The sequence below is a fragment of the Anabas testudineus genome, chromosome 6 (genome assembly GCF_900324465.2).
Source record: "Anabas testudineus chromosome 6, fAnaTes1.2, whole genome shotgun sequence".
NCBI lineage: Eukaryota > Metazoa > Chordata > Actinopteri > Anabantiformes > Anabantidae > Anabas > Anabas testudineus.
The window spans coordinates 15485494-15496142 of NC_046615.1; the positions used below are offsets into that span (position 1 = coordinate 15485494).

A 10649-nucleotide genomic window follows, 5' to 3' on the forward strand; every position below is an offset into this window, starting at 1 on the left:
TGCATTTTCATATAACTGAGAACACAACGCACTTTTACATATAAAATCATTTATTTCAGCTGAATCTGTTAATAACAATACTACATTTTTAATATATAATGAAAGGCACAATATATACTGAGCATTTAATGGACTCAGTGTGTATAACTATGACTATTTTTAAGATTAAATATAACATTAAAGTTACAATATACAACTTTTGGGAATAAAATCTAGCATGAGACTCAAAAATCAATTTACTCAGCTCTGTCTGTTCCTTTAAGTATTTTAAAAATCCTATAAAAATACAGTAAATAAAAATGATACAAAATTACTAGTCTTGCAGAAATAATTTATCTTCAGTGTTTGGTTCAAAAGCCCCTGCTCAAAAGTCTGATAATATCTCTCAGTATCTCTTCTGCCTAGCTGTTCAATAGCTCTGGAGTCTTTGACAGCAGATTCAGATTAAGGTTTGGAATATATTACTAAAAATATGTGTGTTTGGTGAACAAACAATTACAAAATGATTTAAAAAAAATTCAAGCTGATGTCTCAAATGTCTTGTTTTGTCTGACCAGCACTCGGAAACCCAAAGACTTTAGTTTACTATCAATAACACAGAGGAGGAAAGCTGCAAATCTTCACATTGGATAAGCTCAGATTGAATTGATTAAAAATGACTGGAATGATTTTGATTATCAAAGTAATTGCTGATAATTAATTATTGGATTAAATTTTAGAACAAATAGTGAAACACAGGGTAGAGAGGGTGCAGGCTTCCTTGTTGTTAAAATATGTGCCGTGGATTGTTTATTTAAGTGTGCACACACACACCCTCGAAGTTTTTACATTTCTTTTTTTAATATTGAATCATGGTTGATTTAATTCAGCTTTTTTGACAAAGTTTTACAAAAATACTCTATTGTGTCGAATTGACACTATTAATTAATAAGTTAATAAATAATTAGCAGTATTAAATTGACAACAGGTGTCTGCATAAATATTCTAGAGAGTCAATATGAGCTTTTTCACTTTGCCGCTCTCTCATAACAATTTCAACTTGTGAGGAACCCAGCCAATACTTGCTTTGTGTACAGTCTGTCCCGGGGAACATGAAAGTATGATTGTTTTCGTACAATTTTGGCAAAAAAGCCTAAATACATCAGCCATGATTCAATATTTAAAGGTGGGGAATACTTTTCATAGAATTTGTATAAAATAAGATGCAGTCACAGGCCACTGAGCAATGAATCCATCATGAGAAGTGAAAAGCCGTCTCAGATCCTGGTTAGAAAGCCCAGATGAAGACTGTTTGGGACCTGCAGAAGCTCCAGGGCCTGTGAGGACGAGCAGAACGGAAATGTGACCTGGAAACGATAATCTGCATCCAGCATTAGCTGTGTGGATCCTTCGCGATGTTGTAATAGTGACTGCAAACAAGAGGAGGCTGTGTTAAGTGCACATTTAGCAGGTGAGCATTATTTTCATGACAATACACTGGGATTGCACCGGGGAACTCACCTGAACTTTGCGGACAAATGATGATGACACCCTCTTTTCAAAGTCATCGATTGGTGTGTATGAATTCAAAATCTTCACAATCTATTTTTTAAATGTGAGTGTTGTTTTAAGTTAGAGTGAAGCTATAAGTTTCTACTAAGAAAATGTGAATATGGTGCTGGATAAATATTAATATAAATAATAATGAACACTACCTGAACAGGGTTGAGTTCAGTGCATTTTTCAGCGATCTCCTTGGCGTCGTCATCAGTGGATTTGTTGACCTGTAGCAGCCAGGCGGCCTGAGTCAGTGGCTTCAGAGTATCTATAGCATTTGAGTTTTGAAGTTCCTTCTCTTTCAGCCACTCCTCCAGGTAACTGATGTTACATCTAAAGGAGCAAAGATGCTATGAAACTCATATTTCCTGACTGCAAAAACTGGCCCTTTATTTAAAAAAATCACAAAAATGCCTGCAGACCTGATTTGCATTCCCTTCCTGCAGGAACACATATCTTTGCGGAGCATGATGTTGTTGAGCGTGGTTGCACCCACTAGGAAGAATAGTTGTTTGACGGCTTGTTTGATGAGGACCTGCTCCATGCCGTGCTGGGTCATGGTGGAGTGGAAGAAACTGAGCTGCTGAATGACGGAGGAGACGGTGTAGGCCTCTGAGTCCTCGTAGATGCTATTAGAGCGTTTCCTGAAGCCCGTTGGCTTCATGCTGGAAATCCCCTGTAAACTCTCGTGCTCCAGTATCCCAGGTACTGGTGATCACGGAAGTACAGAAGCACATTTTACAGAGCTTATAAAGACACTTTAGTAAGTACAACTGTCTTAAGGTGATTTTTGTTGTGATTTGGTGCTGCATACATGAACTGAATTGAATTAATTGTAAAATACCAATAGCAGGAGTGAGGGACTTTTCCATGATGGTGATGAACTGATGGTAGATGTGGATCGCCAGATCACTGAGAATCTGTCTGTGTTCAGACAAATCAAAATTCTGCAAGCAGTTCTTCTTCTGGCGAGGGGTGTTTTGTTTCATGAACTCCTTTGATGTGGAGAGATATCAAAACATGTTAGTGTATATAACAGAACAAAAAACAAGTGCCACTGTATGTTCAGTAAATCCATACCTCCTCTCCGCTGTACTGCTTCAGACAGTTGAGTAGCTGGTACATGTTGGAGAGCCAGAAGGACAGCAACTCAAAGTCTTTGTGGTAACTCTGACACAGAAACATGACAACTGTTAACTTTTTACAGCAACTCATTCAAATATTTATGTATTCAAAATACTAGAGTAAGCTAATATTCTGTCACTTGCTACACTGTCTTTGATTCTGTGAGGACCTTTTTTTTTCTAATATTTAGTCTCCATTTAGCAGATAAGCAGATCCAACAGGTTTCTGATTGACCTCACCATGATGACCTTTTTGACACCCCCGATGATTGCATTCATAAGAGACTTGAGTTTGGCTTCGTCATTCAGGTAGTCAGCGTGGCGAACACACATGAAGAGGATGTACGCTGGCAAACCGGGGATCATGTTCACCACCACACCTTTGGGTTTCAGGTCTGTGGACAATTTGTGACATGTTTGCAGAACAATATTCCTGAATTCATTCACACAGTTCTCAAAATCAAAGACCAGGGTTATAATATTATAGTATTAGTAAAAAGGACAATTACCCAGAATGATGTTTTGAATGAGCCTGGGTTCATCTTCTCTCTTGTACTCCAACATGCCCAGATAATCTTTGGGAATCGCAGGTGAAGGCGTCTGCTTGGCTGCGAGAGAAATGTTGCAGTAATTAACCCAGAGAAATAAGTTTTATTTGACGATTCACACGCACAAACCACACCTCTACCTTTCTGTGATGTTTCGAGGCTCTTTATTTGATTCTGGAGTTTCCTTATTAATCTGTCTTTCTGATCAAGCTGTTCTTCAAAATCCTGGAAAGACAGGAGAGGTTGTTACTGTCTTTCATACAGATTAAACGTGCATTTACGCATTTATCATCATACCATGTTCTCAGCCGTTAATCGTGAAGTCTCATGTCTCAGTTTGATTTTGGCCTCGCTCTCCATCAGCTGCTGTCTCTTCAAGTGATCATTCTCCTCCTCGAGGTCCTCTACTCGGGCTTGCAGCTCCCTCTTCACCTCCTCCAGCTCTTCAGCTTTCTCCTGAAAGTGCCTAAAAGCGTCGGAAATTAAGCAGAAGTTGAAACAACCATTCTACCTTTAATCAGAAAGCAGACTTCAGACTGACTATGTTACCTGCGTTGTGAGCTCTCTTCTTTAATCTTTCTTTGAAGAATGTTGTTGATCTCCTCAGTTTTTTCTTTTAGATGACATGGCCAAAAAAAACACACAAAAGAAAAAGTGAAGTAGCCATCTTCATGCTTAAACTCTTAATGGAAAACTACTGAGACTTACCTGCTAATTCCTTGTTCTTCTCGTCTACATGGATCTCCAATTCCTGTTTTTGTCTCTGCAGCTCTGAAACCTGCAGCTTCAGCTCAGGTATCACCTGAACACAATCAAATAAGGGAGAGCATAAATGGTATGTTCTGGACCTCATCTACCCCAAAGACTTTAATTTGGACTCAAGAATGAATCAATGCACCGTGTTCTCGCTGCTGAGCCTCGAAACTTCTTGGCGAATATTCTCATTGACATTACTTTTCTCCTGGAACAGGTTTTGCAGCTTGCTGTTCTCATTTTGAAGATGGTCCGCTTTTAATTTCAAGCCCTCTACTTGGGTCTCGTAGCTTTCTTTCTGCTCCTTCTGGTAATTTTCCAGTATTCTGTCGCCAAAGGCAAAACCACGTTCAATGGGATCAAGTATATGCAGATCAAACACTTTACTGTACAACTGATATTAAGAATAAAGACTGCTGTGGCTAACTACTGTATATACCTGGTAGCTTTCTGCAGGCCTTCAAAGCCTGCCAGCAAATCCTCAACTTCATAAATCTTCTCAGAATCATCTGGAGTAAGCCTTCAGAGACACAATTTAAGAGATTAAGTGCCTAATTAAGATGAACTTATACAGTAAGTGAGCGAAAGCGAAAATCTAAAATATTTAAATTACCCCAAAAGAACCTCCTCTTCAACAACACCTCCAAGAAGTTGTCTTGTAATCTCATTCAATTTAGCTACAGTAACAAAGAAAAATATTAGGAGTTCAACTTCTATCTCCATTCATGTATTCAGATTAGGAATTATGTAGGAAACGTAGGCACCTCTTCCTTGTTCAGACTGTTCCTTCATCTGTCGGTCTATGTTATTCCTCTGGTTTTGCAGGTTGTTCAGATCTCTGCGAAGCTCGGGAATGGCCTTGACGTGCTTTGTGAGCTGAATGACTTGTTCCTGCAGGTCAGAGTTCACCAGGCCCCCCTCCTCTATCTGTCTGCGAAGACTGACTCTCTCCTCTTTCAATCTTTTAATCTCCTCTTTGAGAGTTTCCACCTCCTTCTCATGGTCCTGTCTCTGGATCTCAATGTTGTTCTCTGCAATTCTACAGAGAATATTCTCATCAACACTCACTGAATAATTGAACAAGCTGAGACAAGAATTGCGTTTAGTTGAAAGAAGCATCTGATCAATTTCGTCAAAGAGGTAGATAACACATTTTCATTACTTACTTCCTGAGCCTTGCTTCATTTTCTTTCTCTTCTAGAAGACTCCTCTTTATTTGATCAAAGCTCTCTGCAGGAATGTGAAACTGGTTAAAGATTTGGTAATTTATAATCAGAGTAGCATGGCTAGGGGTCTTTGTTGCTATTACCTTTAACCTCTTTGGTAGAAGCTTCAAATTTTTTCTCCATATTTTGCTTTTCAAGGTTCACAGCATCTATCCCCCTTTGAAGCTGTGCAATTGTCTGGAGCAAAAATAGAAACATGTATTTAAAGAGCATATGAAACCAAGATTAGATCAAGATTAACATTAACATCAACTTAACAGTACTGACCAAACTCGCATCTTCTTTTACTTTCTTTTCTCTCGACTCCACAGAGGCTTTCTGGTTTATTACTTTTTCCATTTGTGTCTCCAGACTCTGAAGTCTGTCCACGGTTTGAGAATGGGTGTTGGCCAAGCTGGTCAGTCTTTCCACCAATCCACAATTCTCTTTATTCTGGAAGGTTAAAGGAGTCATCTACTCGGTGTCTATGTAAACACCACAGCTGAAATAACTATAGGAATAATAAGAATTCTTACTTGCTCTTCAATCTTCTTTCTGAGCTGCTGCACCCGGTAGGAAAGCTGCACATTAAGCACCAGCCGACGCATGGTCTGAAATCGCCGTCGAGCCAGCCATGCTCTGGCGTATTTCTGGAGAACGAGCACTTTGTGCTCTTCCATCATCTGATAAATAACCAAACTCATAAGTCTCATTTTCACATTTCAAATTATTACATATGACTAATTATTGATACCTACTGACCTTTTTGTAGCGTTTACGAGCCATCCAACCTCGTGTGAAGGCCTGGATGGTGATGGAGGCCAGACGGACCAACTGGTAGATCTGTCTCATGCGGTAGCCTCTCCAGTGTCTCTGGATCACAATTGCTGCCCAGCCCTGCTTCAACGTTGCAGCGCTCACAGTTTTACTGCAGGTTTAAAAAACAAAACAACCAGACGTACATGTCAAAACCTTACATTACATTGCACTGATGATGCTGTACACCAGATTAATACTGAATTCTTACCGGATTGTTCTCTTTCCACGAATGTACTGTTGGAGGATGATGGCAGCCTCTCTCATGCGCAGGTACTTCCTCCTCCGGCTCCAGCCTCGGACATGTTTCTGGATGGTTATACAGGCGCCCCGAAGTCGGTCCAGGCGCAGCTTCTCTAGATAAGCTACCTGACCAGCTCGGAAGAAAATCTTTGTCCGACCAAACTTGTACTGGTTGGAATCCTGGAGTTCAGGACATGAGGCCATAGTGGTACATAAACACATAGTGCACAAAATACAGATAACATCGTTGGCTGCACAACCAGCAACTTACCTGAATCAGCCGTGACAGCACATTCTTACAGGTCTGTTTCTTATCATTGAGGTCCGCCTCCTGAGGAGACATTAGGATACTGTATCGGCTGTAAAACTCAATGTACGTCCACCTGCAAACAAAAAGTATGGTTACCCTAAAGAAAAATATGTGATTATTGCAATTTTGGAAACACAGAATCTAGTAATCACCTTGATGGATAGCTCTGTGCACTGATACGAATAGTTTCAAGGACGCCACAAGCTCGCAGCTGCTGCACAACCCTCCTGGAGTCGTATCTTGCAACACAAACAAGCACTCACTCGAACCAAAAATACAAACATTCACATGATTCAGGAGAATTTGGAGTGGATTATTTTAATGACAGGTACTCACTCAAATGGAAGCTTTTCATCATTCGGCTTAATGCAGCGCACATAATGAGGTGTTGTAGCGTTCAGCGTTTCCATAAGCAAAGAGAGGGAGCTGCGAAACTGCATTGAACAAGATCAAGACAAAGAATAAGAAAAGTGAAATTCAGAATACACACTCTCCTGTGAATACTTGTAAAAACTGGACTGCAGCTGAAATTGTACACAGTGAGCCACAATGAGCAGTGGCAGAGTAAACATGTTCACCTTATCTCCCACTGAGGTTCTCAGCTGTTTATTGGCTGGTTTCACTCCAGGCCTGGCAGGTCTCACTTTAACGCCTTTACTGTTCACAGTGTTGTCCTCCTCTTGGAAAAAGTTGGCCAGAAAAGGAAACTGATAACAGTTGCAAGCAGGACAGATGTTGAATTGGGGAAAAAACAATGTTGTATTAAACATATATTATAATGTAGAATCTCTCATTAGTTGTGCACAAAATAATTCAAAGCCAAAATAAAATACGGGCCTTTAATCACCTTACTGTCTCTCATAATGTCAACCAGCTCTTCATAGAGAGCGTCTCTGTTCTTCTCAAGAAAACCTCTGCACTGATATTCAACCTGTTAATGGAAATAGGCTGAGAGTTTAAAAACAATACCTGCTAGCAATCCAAAAGAAGAAATGGATTATGAAGATTGCACCTTGTCTGCAAAGTGTTGTATCACAAATGCCTCATTTGATAGTCTGGGCTTCTCAAACAGAGCATTGGTTTCGAGGTAGTTGTACAACTTCTGCAGCCAGCTCTGATCAGTGCCCTGAGGAAACTGTAAATAGATACATTAATTATAGGACAAACAGAGACGAGTAAAAGCAAATAAGAAAATGCAGAGAAGTTCATCGCACATCTACTCACTTATCTACTTACCAAGCATTCTTCATCAAGCAAGTCAAGGATCCCCATCTTTGCTTCAATCAGGTCAATGACCGGCTGGTTGTCATAGAAATCTATCAACGTCCATGGGATGTCCTCTTTCATGTACTCTTCTTGCTCAAGCTTGAACACGTGCTGATTGCAAATAAGAAAGATTAAAATTCTGAGTTGCTGAAGATGAATGCAGTGGAAATAACTGGGTGCAGTGATGATGCATACCAGGTTAAACTGCTGTTGAAGCTTTTCGTTGGCATAGTTGATACAAAACTGTTCAAAGCTGTTGATGTCAAATGTTTCAAAGCTGAAAACAAAAAAACAACACGCTAAGCTCTAAAAAAGCAGCTATAGACACTTTAATATATTAGAAATAAAGACAAATTTGTTGTATCTACCCATAAATGTCCAGAACGCCTATGAAAGCATGTTGCTTTCCAGGAACCTTCAGTGCTGTGTTTATCCGGTTAATGACACAGTCAAACAGATGGGCATAAATCTGTTTAGCCAGAGCATCTCTGGCATTTACTGCTCGCTCCTTGGGCACCGGCTTCACCACCGTCTCAGCAACCAGAACGATCCTCCGATGGCAAAGCCAACGCACCAGCCCTTCTACGCTCACCCCCAGCAGCTCACAGAACACTGCCAAGTGTGGATCGCTGAGCTGCAAGATATCGAAATGAGGGTTTGTGTTTCACCTGGGTAATGTGCAAAAAAAACGATTTTTTCAGGTTTGTAGAATTGAGACTCACAGGGACTGACGATTTGTCGTCTCCTGAGTTTCTGATTTCCACGTTTCCCAAATGCAGAATGGCTGCCAAAACCTTGAAAACATCTGCCTGAAAGTCCTCCTTCAACCCTGAAGAATCAAAGAGGTAAAGGTAAAATAACCAAAGTTACACTAAAAGCAGTTCATAGTCTGACGTCTGACCGCTGAGAGCGTCTTTACCCAGCAGTGAGAAGGTCCTTTGCGTCTCTTCCATGTCTTTCTTGTCATCTACACCTTCAATGGTGATGTCACCACCCATGCAGGTATACCGGAAGTTTTCTGCACTTACTGCAGATAAAAGAAACATATTCTTATGTTAATAATCATACTTACATTACAACAAAACAATCACAACATAAGTGTAGAACTTCCGACTTAAACATTTATTCTGTGTATTACATTAAACACCACAGTAATAAAACAGCAAACCCTTAATACGGACTCACACAGTCTTAGGTTCTTGAACTCCGGCAGGTCAGCACAGGAGCACATCTGGTAGAAAATGTGATAGTTTCGCTCGTTGTCTGCCTGAAAAACAACAACAGAGAATCGTTATCATGGCTCAGAAATAGGACAAATAGGACCCAACAACACACTCTTCACCTCATACGCTACCTGAAAAACGACTCTGGATTTCTCTAGGAGATAGGTTCTCATGTTGGCGCCGATGATCCGGTACCTCTTGTCAAAGCTGATCTCAGTGTATTTCCCAAATCGGCTGCTGTTGTCATTCCTGGTTGTCTTTGCGTTTCCTATTGCCTGATAGAAAAACAATTTCTTTAATGTAACATATCTTAAGTTTTAGATATGTCTTTGGTGACCCTGGTTAAAGCCGTACCTCAGTTATTGGATTGGAAGCCAGGACTTTGTCTTCAACTCGAGTCTTGCTGCCAGATTTGCTTACAACAGCAAAGTACCTCATCGCATATCGAGCAGACACAGTTTTACCAGCTCCAGATTCACCGCTGACTATGATTGACTGGTTCTTATGGTTTCTAAAGGAGACAAAAGTGAAATGCAGTGGTATAACTACACGGTCTGCCCTCCTTTGTGTAGCTATCTAAAGCTGTAGTTACCTGGCCATCTGTTTGTAAGCCTCCTCTGCGACTGCAAATATATGAGGGTCCATGTCTCCCATGTTCTGGCCTGAGTAGGCATGAATGATTGCATCTCCGTAGATAGGGAGCTGTTTGTATGGATTTACAGCCACCAGTATAATACCTGAAATGAGGAAACAGCAGAGGCTGAGCCAAAAGCACAAAGTACTGAAAAACCTACACCCCAGTGTTTGACAGTCAAAACCTTCTTGAAACGGTACCGCAGTAGGTGTAGATGATTTTGGACTCCACAAATCGCACTTTGAGGTTGTGCAGGACTGCAGGTTCATGCAGGTAGCTGAGGGCTGTGAGGTCATTCTCCCCGACCAAGATGTCCGGGTTGCGAAGAGGAGGGAGTTTGGGTGGATCTGATGGATCGATGGGGTGGTGGTACTCCTGTCACAGGGACAGGATGGGCACAGGAATCAAGTCAGCATTATAAAAGGCATCTTTAGTCAAACTATACTTACTGTGCCATCTTCGAGAAGCAGCTGGAGAACATTATCTCCAGAATGAAAATCTCTCGTAATCTCGGCTGATTTCCAAACATGTTCTGCGTCTGGGATCCACACTCTGTTGTACTGGACGGGAGGAGTTCAGGGTTCACGGGTTAACACACAACTTATAGAAACTGTATTTATATAAACTACAGGTGTAAAAAATGAACTAAGCAAACATTTCATTTCAAACAACAGTCTGAATCCGAAGATTTACTTTCTTAAAGTTTAATGAAACTAAAATGTTCAGCATTTAGGTTTAATGTTTACAGATTCCTCTGCATCTCAAAAGTTTCCATATGTCTCAGCAGGTAACTGAGTGTAAATAATATCTTTATTGTCATGACAGGGAGCTTTTCTCTTACCTCGGTGTACAGTTCCAACAAAGCCATGGTGTTTCATTATTATTGTAACTTCTCTTGTTTCTCGGTCTCTTTATCACCGGGTCTTTGCAGGTTACTAACGAATTTCCTACCTGTCCCTCACAACTGTTCCAGTGTCACCGCAGTCAAGGT

At 40.6% G+C, this 10649-nt stretch overlaps 1 protein-coding gene across 2 annotated transcripts; it reads right to left on the minus strand.

Moving 5' to 3' along the window:
• Window positions 1–63: 63 nt before the first annotated feature.
• On the minus strand, window positions 64–10625 carry myo5c (myosin VC). 2 transcript variants are annotated; one of them, XM_026366114.1, is made up of 40 exons: window positions 10500–10625; window positions 10108–10218; window positions 9859–10033; window positions 9617–9761; window positions 9379–9535; window positions 9156–9299; window positions 8987–9068; window positions 8721–8828; window positions 8524–8630; window positions 8170–8435; window positions 7997–8078; window positions 7772–7912; window positions 7548–7670; window positions 7383–7466; window positions 7114–7242; window positions 6872–6969; window positions 6688–6774; window positions 6497–6608; window positions 6194–6405; window positions 5929–6094; window positions 5703–5849; window positions 5455–5619; window positions 5271–5364; window positions 5128–5191; window positions 4726–5000; window positions 4575–4638; window positions 4401–4481; window positions 4107–4287; window positions 3917–4010; window positions 3758–3821; window positions 3506–3674; window positions 3349–3433; window positions 3170–3268; window positions 2901–3055; window positions 2617–2706; window positions 2381–2531; window positions 1959–2244; window positions 1695–1869; window positions 1501–1581; window positions 64–1409 (listed from the first exon to the last, which is right to left on the minus strand). In XM_026366114.1, exons 1-40 carry the CDS (start codon window positions 10524–10526, stop codon window positions 1257–1259), a joined length of 5229 nt encoding a protein of 1742 aa, XP_026221899.1. In that variant the 5' UTR covers window positions 10527–10625; the 3' UTR covers window positions 64–1256. The 2 variants fall into 2 exon arrangements, with proteins under 2 accessions (XP_026221899.1, XP_026221900.1); XM_026366115.1 differs by lacking the exons at window positions 9156–9299; window positions 9379–9535; window positions 9617–9761; ... (1 more) ...; window positions 10108–10218; window positions 10500–10625 and having other exon boundaries at window positions 8989–9057.
• Between the last annotated feature and the right edge of the window lie 24 nt (window positions 10626–10649).